The sequence below is a fragment of the Vanessa tameamea genome, chromosome 6, assembly GCF_037043105.1.
Source record: "Vanessa tameamea isolate UH-Manoa-2023 chromosome 6, ilVanTame1 primary haplotype, whole genome shotgun sequence".
Lineage (NCBI taxonomy): Eukaryota > Metazoa > Arthropoda > Insecta > Lepidoptera > Nymphalidae > Vanessa > Vanessa tameamea.
In genome coordinates this window covers 6719025-6741754 of record NC_087314.1, presented here as the reverse complement: position 1 = coordinate 6741754, position 22730 = coordinate 6719025, and the positions used below count along the sequence as shown (strand labels likewise).

Genomic DNA, 22730 nt, shown 5'->3' with positions numbered 1-22730 from the left:
AAAAAGAGGTCACATCGCGTTGTGGTTACTGGTAAACAATTGCGTCGCATAATTTGTGTTATGACTCTTATAAAAACGCATATGACACTTTTAAGCAAACACAGAACCACAAACAATATAGAGAAATTCGCAGTAAAGAAAACCCATTTCTCGTTCTATAGGTGCTAAATTAGACTTTTATCAATAATTTCGAATCTCAAAAAATGCTTCTTCTTTGCTTTGCGTGGGCTTTATTGAAGCAGGCGGTGGCTGTGCTTTGTCCGCGCCTACGGTTTTAGAAAATAAAAACGCTCTATATAGGGACATGATCAGCAAGACTAAATTGAGTGAGGAGTTAACAGAATCGGATAATTGTCTGCATGTCGGGAGCATAATCCCATACTTTTTTGAAAACTGTTCTACACGTTTCGTCAGTAACAAGTTTCGTTCAAATTAATATTTTTTTAAAATAACGGTAACAGAGTAACCTTAAATCTGTAATTGCTCTACTTTTGATCTGGCAAATAAAATTTGCACCCATTTTGCCTATCATATTCGCAATAAGCGAGACATAATCCACGTCTATGCAAAAACACAGTTCAATAAGCTTTATAGGACTAAACCCACCGAGCTGACAAATTACAACTCGTCTGTCTTGATGTGATTGCATCAACTAGACTCAGAACGCGTCATGGGTTCTCTTCATTGCCACAACGCGTTGTGGTCGAATGACATGATAATGTTTACGGTACAAATTTCGTTATGTGGTTTTTCTGTATTTGCTAAAACACTTCATAAGCATTTTTATAAAAAAAAAATTGGCATATGAATATTACAGTTACCTCAACGGGTTGTAAGCTGTTTTTTTGCTCTATGAGCGTATTCACTGTTCGTGTCTAGCATAAATAACTTCACTCAGCATCAGTTCAGATAAGCTATAGATAATAAATGTATACACGGATAGATTATAAATACTACTGTTATGATATGCCCGTCGTCAAGTACCTACCTGGTCTATATATGTTTCAGATAATTCTAAAACCATAAGATAAATTATGTCAATCACAAGATAATTTTGAAGTATTTTTAATATAAAAACAGTTGAGAATATTAAATTGAATATAGATATTATTACGCTCGGCCGCTTTTCCATTATTGGCTGATGTTTTCCTATAACAGGTAAAATACAATTTTATTAACGGACACTCAACATAATATTATGTACATTGCGTGATGTGTAACACTCTGACATATACCTACATACGATCCTAAAATAACAACACTACTGTACAATGAGTACTAAGCTGTGCGTGCATAAAACAGTACATCGTTTTTGTTAGTCCGACTATACCAGTTATCCTTTAATACATTTTTACGTATGTATGAGATTTTAAATACAAACATTTTCCGTATGTTTATGTAAATGCGCTTTTGTCAGAAACTTATGTTGGATTATTATATATATTTATGGAAAGTGTTTATTGTATAAAATATTAAGATCGAGTAATTACCCATGTGTAAGTTTAGGAATAGTGCGTGGAAGATTATTTTTATGTAATCAATGTGCTTAATACTTAATTGCTGGATGAAGTTTGGTGTAAACAATAAACGTTTAAAAATTATAATTAGTACGATATATCATTCAACTTGATAACACCATATTTAAAATCGATAAATATTTTCATTTTATCTACAACAAGAACTATAAATATAAATCATCTGTAAAATCAATTTTATTATTCTTGCCATGATGTGTCGGTAAGTTTTGAAATTACAGACGTTGTGTAATTATCAGTTATATTTAATTTTACAACAGAGATCTACTGAGATCTCTCACTATTCTTATTTGTAGTGGTTTTGTAAAACATTTACTTACCTATACTTATTAATTGTATATTCAACCGCCATAAGTAGTAGTTAGTATCGTTGTGTTCCGCTATAAAGGGTGAGTGAGCCAGTGTAACTACAGGCACAACCCTAAGATATATAAAAAAGAATGCGCATATTATTATAACGATATTGTGACGATAAAAAATCTAAAGAACTAGTTTGAACTATAGGATGTGATATTAAGTCTTTATTAATGTGACCTTAGTCGTATTAAAACCTCTTATAAATTGCTGTTCAACCTTCACAATAAATTGACGCGAGCGTTATATTTTACAGAATAATGTGGTCGGCGTTTCTGGGGGTGGTGGCGTTGGCCTCAGTGGTCAGCGCATGTACACCCAGTGTGACTACAGTGAGTGGGACCCACGCTCCAGTTACTGTTTGCTCAGGAGCGTTAATCTTTTCTGATGACTTTGAAGAATTTGATCTTGAGAAGTGGCAACATGAGAACACGTTAGCCGGTGGTGGGGTAAGTTGATATGTAATATATTTTTAATTTTTATTCCTAGTAGCAAACAAAAAAATATCGTCATGTTCGTGTAATAATGTAATTTAGTAATTATTGTCACATGTAAGCGAGTTCGTAAACACCAGTAAACACTATTGTCTAGAAGATAAATCTGTTATTATAAATAATGTAGCTGTTATCAACCCACTACGCTAAGTACTTTATAAGTTATAACTTCCATATTGTTCAAGAACCAGAACACATGAAAATACTTTTTATTTTAACTTTAAATCGTTCATTATTCAACACACAATTTCAAAGTCTTCACGACGGATATCTATTAATTGAAGGAAACAACCATTCTAAAAACATAAAACAATTTTGCAATATTAGACCACTTTTGGGTGAACGGCCATTTGCAATGCGTTAATTTTCATTACATGAGGAAACCGAGTAACAATTTTTAAAATTTAAATATTTTCGGTGTGCCCGCTTGATTTATTGTTGGTTCTTTTTACAATGTGTATTTCGTAAAAACTGTTTTTACTTTAATTTCGAACATAAAGAAGACATACTATATGTCAAGATTGCAGGCTTTATACTTTAGATAAATAACAACAAGTATATTATAATATCTATTATTTAAATATATACTATTGTTTTTTTTAGAATTGGGAATTCCAATACTACAGCAATAATCGGACTAACTCCTTCACTGACGACGGAAAGTTGTTCATTCGTCCATCGTTGACGTCAGATCAGTTTGGTCAAGCATTTCTAACGAGCGGTCGGCTCAATATTGAAGGGGGAGCCCCTGCTGATAGGTGAGTTTTTGTATAACTAATGAAATTCGATACTAAATGGACGAATAATAATATTATTAATTAATATTAATGTATTTGCTTGTAAGAACTATTTGCATTTTGATACGAAACCCGCCTCTCTTTCTACAATATATAATTCTAATACTCAAATGTATTTATGTATTAGGTACATTAATTTTAATAAAGTATATTATAACAATATGTGTTACTAATTTTAGAACAATAAGAGAGAAATCGTGTAAGAACAGATCCACTGATAATCATATCAATATAAGTATTTGAAATTATTACAATCAGATCAAGAGCAATTTATTGTTTTGAAATCTAATCGAGAAATAATAGTTTTATCATTGTAATTAGGTACGTGAAATACGAATACATCTTTACTACGTCAAATTACAGAATATTAGTACGATTAAGTGCCTACTTAAATTGCAGATTCCAGATTAATTATTGGAAGAAATATTTTCTGCACGTCACATTGAATGTTTGCTTAAAAAAACTGGAGTTATAAATATAATTAAAAAATCTGGTAAAATATTTGTTAGAATACTAGCAAACTTTTTATTGTCAATATATTAGGTATATATTGACAATAAAAATCTTATATAAAAATCTTATATAATCTTGTTCATATATTTTTAAAAACTACTTACAACAAAAAAACGATAAATATTAATCATAACAGTTAACGTATCTTTTATTTGCACAATTATAATATCAATATTAAATATAAAGTGCAGCTTCGTAAGATTAAAATCTATTAATTGATTATGTGACAAAAGGACGTAACGTAAAACATTATATTTTATGCATGATAAAACATTTTTCATAATTAATGACTTCACAAATTTTATTTTAGACGTACAAATAATAATATATACGTAATTGTATAATTAAAACAAATTCATTGTCAAACTAATTAGACACATTAGGATGAATTAGGGAATACCTACTAAGATCATTGTAAATCTAATAAACTGAAAAGAGCAACTATGCAAGGTTCTTGCCGTTTCTTCTCGCTGGTGGTTGCTGCTCTCTTGTAAACTTTACTTAAATAAAATACATTTAATTTGATTTGATGACCCCATGGACAATTATTACTTTTTATCTTAGTTAGATTAATTCCTAAATATATATATATTATATTTGACTAATTTAACGTATTTTTTTAAGGTGTACTAATCCTCAGTGGTACGGGTGTGAGCGTACAGGTTCACCTTTAAACATATTAAATCCCATCAAAAGCGCACGTATCCGTACTGTGAACTCCTTTAGCTTCCGCTATGGAAAGGTTGAAGTCCGTGCCAAAATGCCCGCTGGAGATTGGCTGTGGCCAGGTAACTATAACTCATACTTAAAGATATGTATCAGGTGCATTATAATTATCTATCATATTGGGTTCCTTATGTAAGCAACATTATCTTTAAATATATATATATGTATGAACGTATTCTGACCTTAATTATTTATACTTAATATTAAAGGTATACTAATTGATTAGAAGAGTTCGTAAAAGGTTTTATATGCTTATACTTAGCTCTACGTGAGAGCTAATAACTTGTAAAGAGCAGAAAGTAACCATAGGTAAAAAAAATTACAGCTATTTGGCTTATGCCTGCTTACAATGTTTATGGTACATGGCCATCCTCTGGCGAGATTGACCTTGTCGAGTCTCGCGGGAACCGCAACATGTTACAAAACGGCGTACACATCGGAACACAAGAAGCCGGATCCACATTACACTACGGACCGTACCCAGACTTAAATGGCTGGGAACGCGCACATTGGTTGAGGAGAAATTCGAATGGATACGATCGCAACTTTCATCGTTACCAACTTGAATGGACTCCAGGTTATTATACTATTGTTAATTCTTTAAATAAATGTAACAATATATAAGTGTTAAGTTACTATTTTCAAAAATAATGTAATTTAATTTCTAAATAAGTTAAAGCAATACTTTATTTTATATTTAAAGATTATTTTTATAGTTGATAATCTCCATTGGATTAATCTATAAAAATAATTTTATATACTACAGCGAGGATTATTTCAATTTATAGTAATTAAATATGTTCCTGTAACTTCTTTCTGCAGACTTCTTGAAGTTCAGCATTGACGATGTGGAACTCGGTCGAGTAACACCCGGAAGCGGCGGTTTCTGGGAACACGGTGGCTTCAACAGTAATCCCAACATACTCAATCCTTGGCGATATGGAACCAAAATGGCGCCCTTTGATCAGAAGGTAAAAAACGCACTTCTTCTGTCATCAGATAATCACAAGTTTATAGTATATACCCGTATACGAGAAGTAAAAATTAGTAACTATCTATTGATTGATTTTAACGATAAGTAATAAAGATTATTTACTTACAACAAAAAAAAACATTTGATAACGATTTTAAAGTATGATCTATCAAAACTCGTTATGTGATTGTTTAGATAAATGTCCCTCGCAACCTTAATCGAAAAAATCAATTAATAATCGCAAAAAGATTTTATATAGCGGTATTTTATATACTTAAGCAGGCTGTGTTGAGTCTACTTTCGATTGCATTTAGTGAGTTAAGTTAAATAATATTTTCAGTTCTATATGATCATAAACTTGGCCGTGGGCGGTACTAATGGATTTTTCCCTGATGGGATATCTAATCCAACACCCAAACCTTGGTCGAATAATTCACCAACGGTAAGTTATATTATCACATTTAATCTTATAGTCTCGTATATATCTTAATACTAAATATACGTATTAATTACTGTTAGTCTATCCGTCTACTAGTAACACCGTAATACTATCCCATGCCATAGACAATCACTACTTTTTAACTAGTTAGACATTCCAGTCAATCTGTTCATAGACCTTTTGTTTATATAAAGTACAAAATACATTTCACAAACTCACAAGATTGTGGTTAAAATATGCAATATATTTTTCAATCTGGTCGGCCGAGCTGCCGTTCCTTCGGATTACTACGGTGAGGGATTGGTGAGTTTTGTATTACTACGCATCCCTGCGCAATTGTCAAGTCTCACATAAGCATGGCCGCCGTAATTTAAAATTCCATGCAATTCTGGTAAACTTAGTTTAATGATAGAATAATCGGTACAAGTAAGAATATTCATTTTATGTTTTACATCTTATAGGCTGCTACTGATTTCTGGAATGCACAAGCAGCATGGTTACCTACCTGGGGACTCAACCAGAACGAAGGCAAAGACGCATCTCTACAAGTTGATTATGTACGCATTTGGGCTTTGTAAATAACTAATGTTAGGTATAAATATATTTACGATGAAATTAAATACAACTTTTTTTTTATTAACAACCTTTACAATACCTTAAGTATGGAATGGCTCATTATTAAACAATTACAATTGTATTGTAACAAGGACTTCGTAGCTTATTTAATAAACAATTTAAGGCTTATAACGAATATGAGATCAGGTGAAAATTGTTTTCAAATTTTGCTTAATAACGCAAATCTTCTAATTATTTTTTTCCCAAGTGCCAACAATTATCAACCAATCAATCAGTTTCCGAGATAAACTAATAATCTAATTCCATTAGATTATATTTAGACCGATTTCGAGATTATTAATAATGTTAAATTTTATCAGTTTCTCTACTAATATGTATATATAAATGTTACACGTTTGTGCGTTCGGTTATTATGTAAGTAAGACAAGGCGAGAATGGTACTGAAAATTTAAATGATGCCGAATGATGAACACTTTTGTAAAGTAAATAAGTGTAACCAGTCTAGCAACGAACCGACATCGATTGACATAACGAAATTAACAGAACGATAATTACGTTTCGTAACAAGTGTATCTTGTATGTAAATCAGGTTGATAAATTATATTTTTAATTTACAAAGAAAAATAAAATTATTGTTCGTTATAAGCCTCATTTATGCGAAAGAAAAAATATTTATATGTTGATATTTTCAATAACTTAATACTTACGCAGTGTTAGTCAACGATAATTATGAAAATAGTTTTAGTAGGTATTTGTTTTTCGCTCGGTAACCCTCACGTGTCAGTCCATGTGGTAGAACCGCGGGCTGAGGTACTGCGGCGGGCGCGCGCCGGCCGCGGGCGACGCCAGCGCGTGCGGCGCGGGCCGCCGCTTGTCCGCGAACGAGCCCGCGCGCGAGTAGTAGCGCCGCTCGATCACCTGCGCGCCCAGTTACGATATAGGTGTACGTGGCGCCCATAGACAATGGCGCTGTAAGAAATTCATACTAACCTACCCAGAAGTGCTCACGCAAAGCGAATATCAAAAGGAATAATTATGACTAATAACTAAAAAGTTGTAAAATTGTCTATTATGTCTTATTTATAATTTGTCTTTGATTAAGTTAGGTTCTATATATACAGCACGCTAGAAGTACAACTAAGAGTAGGTTTTACGCGTAGTAACTTGGTAATCATAAATGTGTTTATAGTTAATAAATAGTAATGCTTAAATACAAACACTTGTAACTTAATAGTGATAATAATTCAGTTATAAATATACGATTCTGCTCATACCGCTAAGAAATCTAACATTAGATCATAATAAAAGGGTCATATATGCCTCAAAACTCGCGACCAAGCTGCATTTTCATGTGCCTATGCTATTGAAGCAGCATGGTGGGGTGAGCTCCAAATATTCTCCTCAACTTTTTAGGAGGCTTTAGTTCTTTTCATAACATTACTTTTTATTTTCTGGGCATATTCCTAACAAGTCACATAGAGCTCTACGGACAAATAACCGAAACGATTTGTTAACAGCGCACTCGCTACATATATTTTTAGTAGATAGACACAGGTTTTGACTCCCTTTTGAAACCCTACTGGGGATATTAAGAACCAAATGTAAACAAACAAAACTTGTGCGAGACTCGACTAGTCGGAGAATCGGATCAGAAACCTAACGTGAAACGTAACGTGAGGCTTCATGAAATATAATAACTGTATGTACTCACTTTATCAAAGAATCGCGTCAATTTCACCGAGTTGGTTGTACCGGGTGCGAGAGATCTGAAAAATATAATTTATTTATATGTAATTTTTATGTATTAATTACTGATATATTTTTTAATAAATACTCAAATGCTAATAATCTTACCGTGCTTGATAACAATTCACAAATATTTCGTCGGCCCCGCATTGTTCTGCTATACTACTCGCTAATCTTCGATATTGATTTTTCCTTTGCTTCTCTTCGGCTAAGTCATATTTCGTGCCGATCACAAGAATTGGAATCTAAAAATGTAACTTAAAAGTAATCATTATAAATTTATCTCAACTCTTTATTATTGAAACGTATAAGTTACTGAGCAATAATTGAGCCCTACTTATCATCGGGTGGGATTAAATAGGAGTAATTTAAATTTAGTAAGATTTTCACCGATCGAATGCGCAGGTCGAAACTTTGATCAACTTATAAATATTGAAAATAAAAATAAAACTGAAAGTTGCTATTATTAAAATATATATGGATAAATATATAATTATTTACCATGAGCAATAAATAGTGCCTTTAAAAATAAATACCGTTTACACTGGACAAGATCCGAACTCTAGTTTTCCAAAAGTTAAAGTATACACACTTGAGTAGATCCGAGGAACTGCTCTGGATCCACATCTACGTGTTGGTAATTCGGATTTGTACTATCTTGATTTAAAATTTCAGACAGCCATTTCTGGAGGTTTATTTGACTTTTTCTATTTGTCAAATCATGCACCAAAATAATTCCTTAAAAAAATACGTAAGAAATATATAATAGGCATATATTTTTATTTCATAATATAAGTATATACATTTTTACTAGTATCTCCAAAAAATCACTCTTCTGTTATGTATATTATTAGACTCATGTCGAAAAATTTTAAATTTACATGAAACATTGGTCTTAATTTTCCATTCAAATCTATAAATAAATTATTAACTCACCATGTGTTGGTTGATAGAAAACGTTCCTAGTATTCCTGTGATTATTTGAACCCCCAACATCCCATAGTTCCACAAAAAATGTATTCTGGGCCTGTGTACCTTCTTTGTATCTATGCAATTTCACCTCAACTGAACAGCCCACTGTCCAACCCGGTGAAAGCAGTGGCTTATTGTGAGCAATTAGGTACGTTAAAGATGTTTTTCCGACGCCTTAAAATAAAAAAAGTTTTATTTTTGACCAATTTTTTTTAATTAATTAAGTTATGCTTTGCGGTGTTTGTCATATGAAAAAAGCCAATTATATATAAATTACATTATATTACCTCATACCTTAATCAATGTTAATCCAACTCATTCAATTTCCAAGTACATTAATAATAAATAATTTTAGGGATATAAGGTAAATTTAAATACACGTGGCACATATGTATCCAACACGCAATAGACAAATATGGTGAAATAAGTTCAAACGGAGAAGAGGCTTTGGACCAGTAGTGGGACATTCAAAAGCCGTTGTTTTACTTTTTCTTTAGATATAAAAATAAACGTAGAAAAATACTTTACAAAAATTAATCATAACATCTTATTTTGTATTCTGTTTTTTTTTGTATAATTTAAATATTTTATTCCAAAAATAATAAATATAATCTTTTGATACTTTTAAAATTTGTGTTTGAATTTATGTAACTTTTTTATTTAAATTCATAAATTGTAAATAATTATAGTTGAATTTTAATGTAAATGTATCTACAAATGTAACGTAATTAAACTTTAGCGCCAAAAATAATAAATTAAAATGTTGATGTTGTCTAACCTAAGACAAACTGTCATGGCACTAAATGACCGAACATGTTGGCAAATGTTAGTTTATATGTGATATTAAGTGATTATTTATTCCGGTATTAATGTAGAAGTTGGCAGAGTTAAAAGTTTAAATTAGTGACTTTAAATTACCAGAGTCCCCAAGGACGACGACCTTCACTTTCTCAATTGCAGCCATTCCCAGGTAAATACTTTAACAACAATCTACTGTATTTGGATTGCTTAAATTATTATGACAGTTCTTTGCCGACACGCGTTGCCAACCTTGTCACAAAATTTGGATTAGGTTGCCATACTTTATTATTATATACATACATATTTTATTTTTTATTAATTTAATCTAATTTTATAACACACATATGTATTTAATTTAGATATTTAACAATGGACAAATAAGACATTACTAGCTTATCGACTAATCTAACGATTTAAAAGAAAAGTTTTACTAAAACGGAAGTCGCAATAATGTAACGGGTAACATTAATTATATATAGATACATAGGAATATCATATTTTTTGTTCTATGAGTTTCTCTGCTGTACGGTCTACTTTACGTGAAAATTTTGCTAAAATCAATAATAAATAATGCGGCCGCCATTGTGTACTATCAAGTTTTCAGTATTTTGTAAATATCTTTAAATTAAAATGCCACAATTTTATATTTTATACATCGAAACACTAACTACATTATAACAATGAAGGTGTATTGTAAAGTAATAATTGTGCTTCTTTCTATAAAATCTGTGCACCTTTATTGTGGTCCATACAATGGACAAATTTGCAAGCATTACTCAACTGGATTAGTGTGGTACAACCATACAGGCGGTCTTGAAAATGAAAAAATTACAAGCGGCCTTTGGAAAGAAATGATATCAGCCTTAAAAGAACCTTGCCGCAGTAAAGCAGAAAAACTTCTGTGTTCCTATGCATTTCCTAAGTGCATTGACAAAGACGGCGTAGGATATTTTGCATTACCATTATGTTATGAAGATTGTATGGCTGTTAAAATGCAATTTTGTTACAATGACTGGATTGTTATTGAAGAACAAAAACGTCGTGGCGTATTTTTTGAATCAAGAGGTCATTTTCGATTTCCAGAATGTGAAAATCTTCCAAAATTTTCTGGTAAAGGTTCACAAGTAACATGTAATAATGCTGGTATCACAGAAATGGATTATAGTCAGGTGACAACAACGTGCATTCAAGGTAATGGCCAATATTATCAAGGTACAATGAATGTCACAGAGACTGGTTTAGCTTGCCAAGCCTGGGAGTCACAGCATCCACATCAGCATACAAGACCACCTCTCGTTTTCCCAGAAGTTCAAAATGCTACAAATTATTGTAGGAATGCTGGTGGAGAAGAGCGTAAGCCTTGGTGTTACACTATGGACCCAAATGTGAGATGGGAACTTTGTGACATACCCATGTGTGCTAATTTTAGTGAGGAAATAGACAATACAAATGGATCAATTGTTATGGAAAATTATTTTACACCCACATTTGTTTTATTACTCTCTCTTGGAGGCCTTGGATGTATATTAGGCATAGCATCAATTGCCCTTTTGTGCCACTACTTCTTGAAAAACCATTATTCTAAATGTACCATCTCAAGTCGTAGAAACTTACAAAATGTAGATATTGATTTAGATAAGCTTCCAAGTAACCTGGCTTATCATACAACTGGAGCACAACTCAATCCTAAGTTAGAAAAGTTAGAGTTTCCTAGGAATAACATAATTTATATTAAGGATTTAGGCCAAGGTGCATTTGGAAGAGTTTTCCAAGCCAAGGCTCCTGGTCTAATTCCTGAAGAAGAATTCACTTTGGTTGCTGTAAAAATGCTCAAAGATGAGGCCTCACATGACCTACAATTGGATTTTGAAAGAGAAGCTTGTTTGTTAGCTGATTTTGACCACCCAAATATTGTAAAATTATTGGGTGTTTGTGCTATAGGACGTCCTATGTGCTTATTATTTGAATTTATGGGTAAGGGTGACTTAAATGAATATTTAAGAGCATGCAGCACGGCACCAAATTTCCAACCAGCTGTAGAAAACAGAGAAGATATAAGACTTCTTGTGACTCCTCTTAGCCACTTGGACCTTCTTCATGTTGCCAGACAGATAGCGTCTGGGATGGTATACCTTTCTGATAGGAAATTTGTGCATCGTGACTTAGCTACTAGAAATTGCCTAATTAATGATGATATGGTTGTTAAAATTGCTGACTTTGGACTATCACATAAAATTTACTTACAAGATTATTATAAAGGTGATGAGCATGATGCTATTCCTGTAAGATGGATGCCTTTAGAGAGTATATTATATAATAAGTATACCCTAGAATCAGATGTCTGGGCATATGGTGTATGTCTTTGGGAAATATTTTCCTTTGCCCTTCAACCATATTTTGGTATGACTCATGAAGAAGTTGTAAGATTTTTAAAAGATGGCAATGTTCTTGCTTGCCCAGACAACACACCAAGATGTGTATATGATTTGATGAAGCAATGCTGGAATCATCATCCAAGTGATCGTCCAAACTTTAGAGTTATATATCAAACCCTGGACAATATACAAATGATACTTGAAAGAAGTAATTCTAATTGATAATTTAAATAATATTGATTTCCAACAAAACAAAACTGATCATTGTATATTAACAAAATGAAATAAATCTTTTGATCAATTAATATAATTCTGTAAAAAGTTGTCGTGCCACTTAGATTTAAAATATGTAAAAGCCACTTAAATTGTATTAGCTGTTTTGATTATCGTTGTGTGTGATAAGTGATGACTAATGTTTTGATTGAGTGAAATATGTTCAACACAAATTCAAGTACCGGTACTTTGGACTAATTTGGTGATCACAGTAATTGTTGGAAACATGTATTATTACTAATAACACAAGAATTATTACTAATAATGCCCATCTGGACCACCTCTAGTGTAGCAATGTTGTTTTAAGATAGTAATTATAATTTGTAGATATTTTTATATTGTGCAGTTTAATCATAACAAGACTGATTTTGTTTAATAATGTTCCTTTGTCGTTTGGTTATTTGAACTCTTCGCGATTTTTATGTGTTTTATGGCAGGTTAATGAATATTTAACTTTATTTTTGTTATACATATTCCTCGAACATTATCAGAGATTTGTCATGATAAATTAATAAAAATTATGTTTAACTGAATGTCTGATAAATTGTACTGGCCAAAATTTATTCAGCAATGTATGTTAAGTGCCAATTTTGAAAGGATGATTTTAAACAGTAGTTAGTTTTAAACTTTGTTATATTTAATTTGTAACTAAGTACATTTTCAATAGACATACCATGGTCATATTGGTAAATCTTATTATTGTTAGTAACTATTGTATTACTAGTAATTTTTATATCAATTGAAATTTAAAAAATTATCAACTTAAAAGCAACGATCACTAGAAAATCGGCTGCTTGATGATGCTTGTAAACTTGGGAAGTCTTCAAGTATAACCGAACATGTGTCAATACTCAAAATATTGTGTATTTTGAATCACAAGCATTCTTCTCTTCCTATCATTTTCTTAGTATTTGTTCGATTACACTTGAGTTTTGAATGTTGCTGACGTAATACAATAAATATAATTACGTGGGATTATACATAGAAAAAACATTATCCCCTTTAAAGACTAATTTGCAATTTTAAATATTTTCTTAATTTGTTTGATCATAATACTTCTTTACTATAATGTGAATTGATATTTTTATAATATTTCTATCTTCTTTTTATATAGAAGTCGTCATGCTAAGCGAGAATTAATTAATCGTTTTCTAAAATCAAAATCATTTGAAAAAAAATTCACATGTATATGACTGCATTAGCGGGGGCGTATTTATTTGTTACTTATTCAGTCACATTTTAACTTACATATAATTATATAGATTTTTGAATATCCAATCGAGCCATCCATTAAATCAAAGATAAAATCATGTGAAATAAAACACTGCCAGATACATTTTTGTATTATGTATATTATTTTTAAAAACATTTAATTTCTATGACATACTATTTTGGAATTTTGTATTTTATGAAACATTATACATTTAATTTATTAAATTGTGTTAATCTTTGTCGTTAAGAGTAAATAATTCGATTTTTAAATACCTGTTTTTTAATTTTTGTAAACCTTTATTAATTCATTTACTTTAGGAAGATGTATGGGCAGTTCAGTTTATTTTCGAAAATAAAAATTTGATTACTTGCTATTCAAAATCTGTCGAATAAATTCGCCTATTATAGAATGGAATCCACAGGATCAAAGGGCAACAGTTATTTGCAGGGAGAAGGGGCCATAATACCACATACTACAAAAACTGTCTATTTGTGGCTTTATTTTTATTTTGATTGATTCTTATGCGATTTCGCGGCCCATGATATTTAAATAATAAGATTATACGATGATACGTTAAATTATACGACAATTTTTAGACAAAAAACACTGAATTCCGATATATATATATATGTACTGGTATAAATATCATGTCAAAATATTGATGAGGATATAAAAAAAAGAAACGATCATTTATAACCATAGACAGATTAAAATATCACCAGTACCATCAATATTGTTTGTAGTGTGGAAAATATTACATTTTTTCCGCCTAAATTTTCCATTGCCCATAGTGACAGGTAGTGACGTAAGTGACACGGTAAGAAACAAAACACTGATGCGCCTTTAGCACAATTATGTTAATAATAATATGTCCGTTAATGGTGTAAATATATGGCTTATTCAAATATTAATGTTTAGCATCTCTTCAATCACCCAAGCCTTAATATTTCGTTAGCGGTAAACATATGTTTATATAAATTGATATAAGAACGGTCCTCCCAAGACCGGCAGAAGCAGCATGACGAGTTAAGATCTAAACTTTGCAATGGGCATCTATATAGAAATGTAGTTGAAATCCCTTTCGCTTTATCAAATTATTACAACACAATAGATTATGTTATATTCAATATATTTTTTACATATTTTCAGTTATTATGACTGAGGAGCGACTCGTCACTGAGGTGCCGAGTAGCTTAAAGCAACTAGCTAGACTTGTGGTTAGAGGGTTTTATACAATCGAAGATGCCCTTATTGTGGACATGTTGGTTCGAAATCCTTGTGAGTGGCAAATCATTTAATACTTAACTTTTTGTTATACACACTATTTGAGCTTACTTTTATTTTTTCATTTTCAAGGTATGAAAGAAGATGATATTTGTGAACTCTTGAAATTTGAACGAAAAATGTTAAGAGCTAGAATAGCGACTCTAAAAAACGATAAGTTTATTCAAGTTCGATTAAAAATGGAAACCGGTAGGTATTCAATAATTAATTGCAAATTAAATCTTACCTTTGACATATGATATGATACATGTTTAATTAGTGAATATTATTTCCAGGTCTGGATGGTAAAGCACAGAAAGTTAACTATTACTTTATAAACTACAAAACTTTTGTCAATGTTGTTAAATACAAACTGGATCTAATGCGCAAGCGGATGGAAACAGAGGAGCGAGACGCTACAAGTCGTGCTAGTTTTAAATGTCCATCCTGCGGCAAAACATTTACAGATCTTGAGGTAAACGAAATTGTGTATAATTTAAAAATTTTAGGTTCACCTCATATCGGAGAATTTATTGTATTTTATCTTATTATTTATATGTATATATAAATCTTTTACACGTCTGTATTTACTAAAGTTCTTCTGATCGGTTGGAACAATAATGAAATCTTTTTCATTATATAACAGGCTGATCAGTTGTATGATATGATGACACAAGAGTTCCGATGTACATTCTGTAATCAAGTCGTCGAAGAAGACCAATCGGCCCTCCCCAAGAAAGATTCGAGATTGTTGCTGGCAAAATTCAATGAACAATTGGAAACTCTTTACATATTACTTAGGGAAGTCGAGGGAATCAAATTGGCGCCAGAAATATTGGAGCCGGAACCGGTGGACATTAACACAATAAGAGGGTTCGTTGACATCATATTTATAATTATCGTATCCTCTAAATCTATCCCGTATCATCATCTGGGATGATACCTATGTTCATTCTCTGCTGGAGGTAAGCCTTTCCAAAAACACCCGGTCTTTGGCTTTTATTTTTAAACCTATTTTGCGTATGGTCACTCAGGATCCAGGATCGGAGGTCGTTCCTTATGTTTAATATTCCGGTTATTAATTGTTTCAAAATAATAACAAATAACATACATAAACAAATTCACAACGATACCGTGTTGGCTAATAGAAAGTAAGAAAAAAGAAAATAATTACATAGTCTTTTCATTATTTTATTTTCGTCGGAAAATTGAGTGTTATAGTTTTTCCCTTTTATCCGATTCTTGATTCATAATAAAAATATTTCATATTAAAAAATAGTTTTATGATCTAAAATCTTAAACAAATATTTATATTATATAGGTAACTAAAAAAATCACAAAGTTCCCGGTCAATGGACAGGAAGAACAATAAATTCAAAACGTCACTGATGGTTCTCTGTCAGGTTAACGTCGAAGCAGTTCGGGAACCGGCCGTCGGGCGAGCAGTGGTCGGGCGAGGCCACGCGCAACCAGGGGCTGGCGGTGGAGGAGACGCGCGTCGACGTCACCATCGGAGACGCGGACGCGGCCGCCGACCCCAGCACGCTGCGCAAGGAGCGCCCCGTGTGGATGGTGGAGAGCACCATCGTCGCCAACGACCAGGCAGGCCTACGTCGCGCCCCTATCGCCTTATTCGCGACCTGTTTGCTGAGACTACCAAACTGCGAGCGATGTTATTGTAGTGTAACCTGTTTTTTTATCTCGTAGTCTGATGGGATAACAATCCGACACAAGTAAAGTTCAAGACCACACTTTCAACTTTCTAGTTCCGGACTAGTCAGAATTGAAGAAGTTGTATTAAACTGGCTCGTTATTTAACTAGTGACTTCGGCATCCCGCTGCATATGTTTATAATGTATACGAGGTGACCACTAGACTAGAACAGCGAGGCAGTTAAAGCATTCAAGATAGAGAATTAATACTAATTTATTATTATTTATTTCCCTTTACCATGAAACTGGTAGGTAGATTCTAATTTGTTTGTTTTTTGTATGTGCTAATCACACGATCGACTGGTCTAATTTGAGATAATTATTTTACGGAAGCCCATTTATTAAGAAAGATTAAAAATAAAAATCAAATATCATCACCGCAAATTCCCACAAACGCGAACCGGTGAAACTGCGCTCGAACAGCTGGAGAAAACATCGTGTAATTATATTTATATATTTCAGAGCGACAGCGTCCATTCAACAGACGCAGCGTTGGAAAAAGCGGCCAGCAACGCAGCCAACACAAAGACCGCTGGAAAAGAGAAAAACGACGACATCATGTCGGTTCTTTTGGCGCACGAGAAACAAAACACGGGTAACTAATTTCATGACATTTACAATTACATAGTATATTATTTATTTTTTATTTTTATTTTTACTTTATTAGGGAAACGAACAGTACAAGTTATTCTTAAAGCTAAAGCATAAAAATTAGCACATATACCAGTAAAGTTTCCACTTATAACTAAAAACATAATAAGAGCAGAACAAAATTATAATACGAATGTAAATTACCACTGGTTCACTATTTTTATAGCTGGTTTTCGCTCGTATTTCTTCTATACGCCAACTATTTCTATAGAAATAAAAATTAAATAACAGAATATTTTATTAAAATGACGACACCGTCAACACGATATATTAAAGATGTTTAGAGTACGTCGAAAACGAACAATTTTAAGTGAATACCTAAATATTTATTTTAATGTGTTATTTTAAACTATAGGTAATGCTGCTACAAATCCCTTAAAAACAGAACAAGATAGCTCTGATTCGAGCGACAATGAATCTAAGGATCCTTACAAATTAAAGGATGAACTCGCTGCAGTAGGTGAGTAAAAAATTAAATTAAAAAAATATATGTATTTAAAAATATAAAGGCTTTTGAATTTCAATAAATAATTTATGTAAACAATAAAATGAAATTAAACTATCTGTTATAATCTTCAGCCGAGATGGAAAGCGATGACTCAGAATCAGAAGACAACGCGCCAACTGTAATGGTGAACGGAAAGCCGGTGCCTATCACGAGCATCGACGATGACGTCATCGCTAGGATGACGCCCTCCGAAAAGGAGACTTACATACAAGTTTATCAAGAATATTACAGTCATATGTATGACTAGAATAAGTTTAGTTGAGAATAAAAACTGTGTACCGAATTTAGATTTTTACTTATTTTTAGTTTACCTCATTTTTAATTACTAATTTTTTCTAACTATTAATAATATTCATTCTGAATAGGTTAGGTAGTCAGCATACTGTTTATAATTATGAATAAATGGATATACACGCAAACACAAAACAAATAAAAGGTTGCCAAAATACTTCACACAAACAAGGGAGAGCACGCAAAATTATGGGACAATGGGTTGATTTTTTTTTTATAACATTGAATAGGAAAATAAATTTATACATATAAAAATAAAACTTCTCTTTAATAAATAGTCGAAAATATTTTTACGAACGTCTAATAACATTATTAAAAGTTAATTACAAATTTATTCTAGAAAATTGTAAATAACAAAGGTAAAATATGAAGAATGTTAATTAATACTGAACAATGAATATGTTTTCATTTGTGCTATTGTATTAAATAGTTACAATGTCTAAGTCTAAAAAACTTATATACGCTATATAATACATACATTAATTTAATAAAAACTACATTCTTGTTTTGCTATTATTGTATGTCTATCTGTACAGTAATGTAAATACTAGAAGAACGTATAACACAATTTGTAATGTACTTAATAAATTAATAAATATATTATTCATGCTATATTACACGACACAGATTAGTTGCAATAATATATTGAGATACAAAGAATAATACCTATTCTTAAATTCAATGGTGGTGTCTGCATTTGCATTAAATAATTCTTATCTATGTACTTTTATATACATGTTGTACAATATAGGTAACCCAAAAAAATTTTTTTTCATGGGTACAACAATTTGTAAATACATTGTTTTCAAAATCACATGTGGTAAATCAATTGCAAGCAATGCGTACCATACTTTATCTTTACGTTGTACTCAAAGAAAAAAAAATGGGTTTTTTACGATAAATAATGTTGTATTATTAATATACAGGTGTATATTAATAATTTTGGAAATTCCAAATAACAAGATAATTTCGTATGTTAATAATCATCAAAATGAACATCAAAAGTAAATTTTCTCAATTATCCAAAAAAAACACTGACATGTTTATAAATAATAACAGTTGAGACTGATAAATGTAGAATTTATACTAGATTTACAGCATTAAAAATTCTTAGTTATAATTTTGCATACACAATAAACTTGATTTAATTGATGTCTTCACCCCACTTCTCCCAATATTCATCTGTTTGCATTTCCATAATCCTCGAAAGACATCGATCACAAGCAAACATTTCTTCTTCACCAGTAAATATTGCAGCCTTGGCATCGTCCTGAGTGTTTAAGTATTATAATATAATACACATGAAATTCGGCAGACATGTTTCTCATTTTAACTATATTCAAAATGAATGCAACTATATTTAGTAGATATAACGAAGATCGATGTCCATCATAAAAATTAATACAATTCTACAAATGTGCACAACAAGACCAAAAGCAACGACAATAATCTATTAAAACGTAGTGTCTTACCGAGTCTTTCGTTATTTTTAGATCATCCATTAGTGCTCTATCAGCATCCCCATATTGATCCTTTACATCTTCCAGATTAAAAAGAACCTTTGGGTCACAGTCAGCAGCAATGACAACCTAAAATAAATTTAAATGTGAAATACATTTAAATAAAAGAATTACTAAGGATAATTGTCATTTAGAGATAAATAACATGAGATTTACAATACACATTCTTATATGTTTGTTACGAAATTGTTATTTATATGATACTTACCCTAACTCTATTGTCATATAATGTATCGATAAGTGTTATAAATCTTCGTATTTGCGATCTATGTTTTACTATTGATAATTGAGGTAGTTCTCTTATAAACACCGTATGGAACGTTTTCGATATTATGAGGTAATCACTAGCACCAAGAGGCTAAAAAATATAAGGAATATTTAATTAAAATGTTACTAAAATTTGGTAAACAATAATTTTTAATTATAAAACAACTTACTCTGTCACATAACTCTTCAAAGGTTGAATCCAGAATACGTCCACATGTTTTTGCAAACTTGACATTTCTACCCAGAATATTGATCACTCTTACCCGTACAGTATCAGTCTCTTTTGATACTAGGAACTTAAATAAATTATCTACAGTATTATTATCTTCCGTAAGCTCACTGTTACTGTAAAATATAAAATTTATGTAATGAATGAAAATCCTAATTGATCCATTATTTGTATGCAATATATATTTTAATGAATAGTTAAATTAATTGTACTGAAATTTCTAATCATTTGAGGGCAACCAAGAACAACCTGTAAGGGCTATTAATTAATAAAAGATTCTAATGTTATTTTCTAGTTATCTAAAACAACATTGTAAGAATGTATCACATTTATGTAGAATTTGATATTTTTTTTAAATGAGTAATTCTTAACTTCTAATTAAATTTTTTTTGTGTCTTTTTCCTCGACATCTTATAACTTGATACTCACATAAAATACTTGCCATACTTATTGCCAGTTCCCCTTATTCTATAATCAATACCAGAGTCTAGTTGTATAACATTACAATGCTCTTTAAGAATTGGTATAAACGGCAAGAAATTCGATCTCTGCAGTCCATTTTTATACAGATCATCAGGTTTCCTGTTACTAGTTGCTATAACAACACATCCATTATCAAACAGTTGAGTAAATAGTCGTTTTAAAATCATAGCATCTCCAATGTCTGTAACCTATAAATATTTATTATTCAAATCTTATGTTTATCTTTAATGTTTATGAATAAAATAAAGTTGTGAAACAAAAAAAATCAGTTTACAAATTTAATTAATCAATATTTAATAAAAACTTGGTTACAATAAAACAAAGACATACCTGAAATTCATCAAAACATATCAACCAAGACTCTTGAGTAATATCAGCAGCTACGGGTGGAATAGGATCAAATGGCTTAGATCCTTCATCTCTAAAAGAACTTGCTCCTTTGCCTGATTTGATTTTGAGTTCATGTATTCGTGCATGTATATTTAACATAAAAGAGTTAAAATGGACTCTTAGTTTTTCTTTTATCTGAAAAAGAGGACATGTTTTAATTATATTTGTATAAATATTTAATAACTAAATACATCCAAGTAAATTTTGCAATCATACAGGAACGGTTTCATAGAATAGATCCATTAACATTGTTTTTCCACCACCAACACTTCCATAAATATACAGCCCTTTTGGTGCAATTATTTTTTGGGGTTCTTTTTTTCTAAACATACTAAAAAAGGATTCTCCTATTTTTGGTTGTATAACAGGCCTGCGAAAAACTGATACTTCTTGAAATATTTCTTGTAAATGTTGCACTACCATTTCCTGATGAGAGTCTTTACTCAGGACACCATTATTTACTTTTTCTGAGTACAAACTCCATGGACCTTGATTTGCAAGTGGTTTTTCCTTAATATTAGAAGATATAAACCTTGCACAGTGATAACAATATCTCATAGTCCTTTTAGTTAAAGATGTCAAATGAAAAGAAGATTTTTTTGGAAACATTATCAAGAATTACCTATTCACAAATATTCATAAAATTATTACATAAGTACAATATATTTTGACAGGTTAATACAAATCGTCATCGTAATTATTGTTCTCTAATACTAATGATGGTCTTCAACAAGTTCAACTAATACTAATATTAAATAAGCTTAAATTACAATACAGCTGTTTTATATTATCGGATTATTCGAATGTGTCATTTGTGACAATTGACAACTTGTCAGTTGTCAAATTCACGTCAACCTCAATTTTATTACATAATAGCTTTAAGCGTCACAAATAAAAAATCCTCTAAAACGAATATTTACCACAATTATTTGAAATGATCGGAAGTTGAAATTTAGGTAACAAGAAAAAATCTACAAAAGAATACGAACTATTGAACAATAAGTAAACAAAGTAAAAAAAAGAAATATAAGTTTAGAAATATTATTTATTTTTACTAACCAAACAAATAAGTGTCAAGTAAAGTAAGAACTCTAGCTTCTCTACGTTGTCTTTAATTTTCTGAGAGAAGGGTAATTCGATGGTAAAAATAAATTATATTATGTTTATTTTGATTCTCTTCACAAATGAAGATGATGAATATTTTCGATAAAATAAATACCATTGATTACGATGAGTATTTCTCAAAGATAACACTATTGGGCGCTACAGGGTGGTTAAGAATCCAGAGACATGTTGCCGATGTTTCCGCCAACACATCATTGGCGACTTCGATATCCGATATCGGATCGGACATAATGAAAGACAGATATATATTTCATACATTTTACTTCCTCCGATATCGAATCAACGCCCGACATCGTTATCGGATCGAATAATGTGAAAACGCTCTAAGGAAGAGGACAGAATGAAGTGAGTAGGCAAGAGTATGGGTAATGAAACTTGAAAAGCTCTTTTTGGCACAAACAAACATTCTTGTGAAAGTGATGCCCCGGATATAATCTATGAAACTTTATTTTTGGGATAGTGATTAAAAATAAGTAGATACGTATTTAAGCGTTTCTGGATATT

At 31.3% G+C, this 22730-nt stretch overlaps 5 protein-coding genes across 5 annotated transcripts; 3 read left to right on the top strand and 2 right to left on the bottom strand.

Annotated features, from left to right (window-relative positions):
• The first annotated feature begins 2130 nt into the window (after positions 1–2130).
• Positions 2131–6460, top strand: LOC113393446 (beta-1,3-glucan-binding protein-like). The gene is made up of 7 exons (XM_064215056.1): positions 2131–2338; positions 2987–3141; positions 4318–4481; positions 4745–4996; positions 5242–5390; positions 5733–5834; positions 6293–6460. The coding sequence occupies exons 1-7, from the start codon at positions 2150–2152 to the stop codon at positions 6407–6409; spliced, it is 1128 nt and encodes a 375-aa protein (XP_064071126.1). The 5' UTR covers positions 2131–2149; the 3' UTR covers positions 6410–6460.
• Positions 6461–6994: 534 nt separating this feature from the next.
• Positions 6995–10198, bottom strand: LOC113393447 (rab-like protein 3). Its single transcript, XM_026630333.2, has 6 exons — positions 10044–10198; positions 9090–9299; positions 8746–8891; positions 8262–8398; positions 8119–8173; positions 6995–7325 (listed from the first exon to the last, which is right to left on the bottom strand). The coding sequence occupies exons 1-6, from the start codon at positions 10087–10089 to the stop codon at positions 7188–7190; spliced, it is 732 nt and encodes a 243-aa protein (XP_026486118.1). The 5' UTR covers positions 10090–10198; the 3' UTR covers positions 6995–7187.
• Positions 9910–18204, top strand: LOC113393444 (general transcription factor IIE subunit 1). Its single transcript, XM_026630328.2, has 9 exons — positions 9910–10095; positions 14937–15065; positions 15144–15260; positions 15347–15525; positions 15697–15923; positions 16454–16652; positions 17225–17357; positions 17769–17873; positions 17993–18204. The coding sequence occupies exons 2-9, from the start codon at positions 14942–14944 to the stop codon at positions 18166–18168; spliced, it is 1260 nt and encodes a 419-aa protein (XP_026486113.1). The 5' UTR covers positions 9910–10095; positions 14937–14941; the 3' UTR covers positions 18169–18204.
• LOC113393439 (tyrosine-protein kinase transmembrane receptor Ror2) lies at positions 10412–14056 on the top strand. The gene has a single exon (XM_026630317.2). It carries the CDS (start codon positions 10607–10609, stop codon positions 12521–12523), a length of 1917 nt encoding a protein of 638 aa, XP_026486102.1. The 5' UTR covers positions 10412–10606; the 3' UTR covers positions 12524–14056.
• Positions 18205–18463: 259 nt separating the features above from the next.
• LOC113393441 (putative ATPase N2B) lies at positions 18464–21907 on the bottom strand. The gene is made up of 7 exons (XM_026630319.2): positions 21318–21907; positions 21042–21236; positions 20658–20899; positions 20170–20344; positions 19941–20090; positions 19685–19801; positions 18464–19482 (listed from the first exon to the last, which is right to left on the bottom strand). The coding sequence occupies exons 1-7, from the start codon at positions 21708–21710 to the stop codon at positions 19357–19359; spliced, it is 1398 nt and encodes a 465-aa protein (XP_026486104.2). The 5' UTR covers positions 21711–21907; the 3' UTR covers positions 18464–19356.
• Positions 21908–22730: the final 823 nt, after the last annotated feature.

What these genes read in the sequence shown, in the direction of transcription:
- LOC113393446 (XM_064215056.1), top strand. Translation starts at nt 2,150, where the DNA reads ATGTGGTCGGCGTTTCTGGGGGTGGTGGCGTTGGCCTCAGTGGTCAGC. An exon ending in TGGAGATTGGCTGTGGCCAG is followed by an intron (nt 4,482 to 4,744) that starts GTAACTATAACT and finishes AAAAAATTACAG; the next exon opens with CTATTTGGCTTATGCCTGCT. An exon ending in TGGCGCCCTTTGATCAGAAG is followed by an intron (nt 5,391 to 5,732) that starts GTAAAAAACGCA and finishes TAATATTTTCAG; the next exon opens with TTCTATATGATCATAAACTT.
- LOC113393447 (XM_026630333.2), bottom strand. Translation starts at nt 10,089, where the DNA reads ATGGCTGCAATTGAGAAAGTGAAGGTCGTCGTCCTTGGGGACTCTG. An exon ending in CGTCGTCCTTGGGGACTCTG is followed by an intron (nt 9,300 to 10,043) that starts GTAATTTAAAGT and finishes TTTTATTTTAAG; the next exon opens with GCGTCGGAAAAACATCTTTA. An exon ending in TTTCTATCAACCAACACATG is followed by an intron (nt 8,892 to 9,089) that starts GTGAGTTAATAA and finishes TATTTTTTTAAG; the next exon opens with GAATTATTTTGGTGCATGAT.
- LOC113393439 (XM_026630317.2), top strand. Translation starts at nt 10,607, where the DNA reads ATGAAGGTGTATTGTAAAGTAATAATTGTGCTTCTTTCTATAAAATCT.
- LOC113393444 (XM_026630328.2), top strand. Translation starts at nt 14,942, where the DNA reads ATGACTGAGGAGCGACTCGTCACTGAGGTGCCGAGTAGCTTAAAGCAA. An exon ending in AAACATTTACAGATCTTGAG is followed by an intron (nt 15,526 to 15,696) that starts GTAAACGAAATT and finishes ATTATATAACAG; the next exon opens with GCTGATCAGTTGTATGATAT. An exon ending in CCATCGTCGCCAACGACCAG is followed by an intron (nt 16,653 to 17,224) that starts GCAGGCCTACGT and finishes TATATATTTCAG; the next exon opens with AGCGACAGCGTCCATTCAAC.
- LOC113393441 (XM_026630319.2), bottom strand. Translation starts at nt 21,710, where the DNA reads ATGTTTCCAAAAAAATCTTCTTTTCATTTGACATCTTTAACTAAAAGG. An exon ending in TATTCTATGAAACCGTTCCT is followed by an intron (nt 21,237 to 21,317) that starts GTATGATTGCAA and finishes CCTCTTTTTCAG; the next exon opens with ATAAAAGAAAAACTAAGAGT. An exon ending in TATATGACAATAGAGTTAGG is followed by an intron (nt 19,802 to 19,940) that starts GTAAGTATCATA and finishes AATTTATTTTAG; the next exon opens with GTTGTCATTGCTGCTGACTG.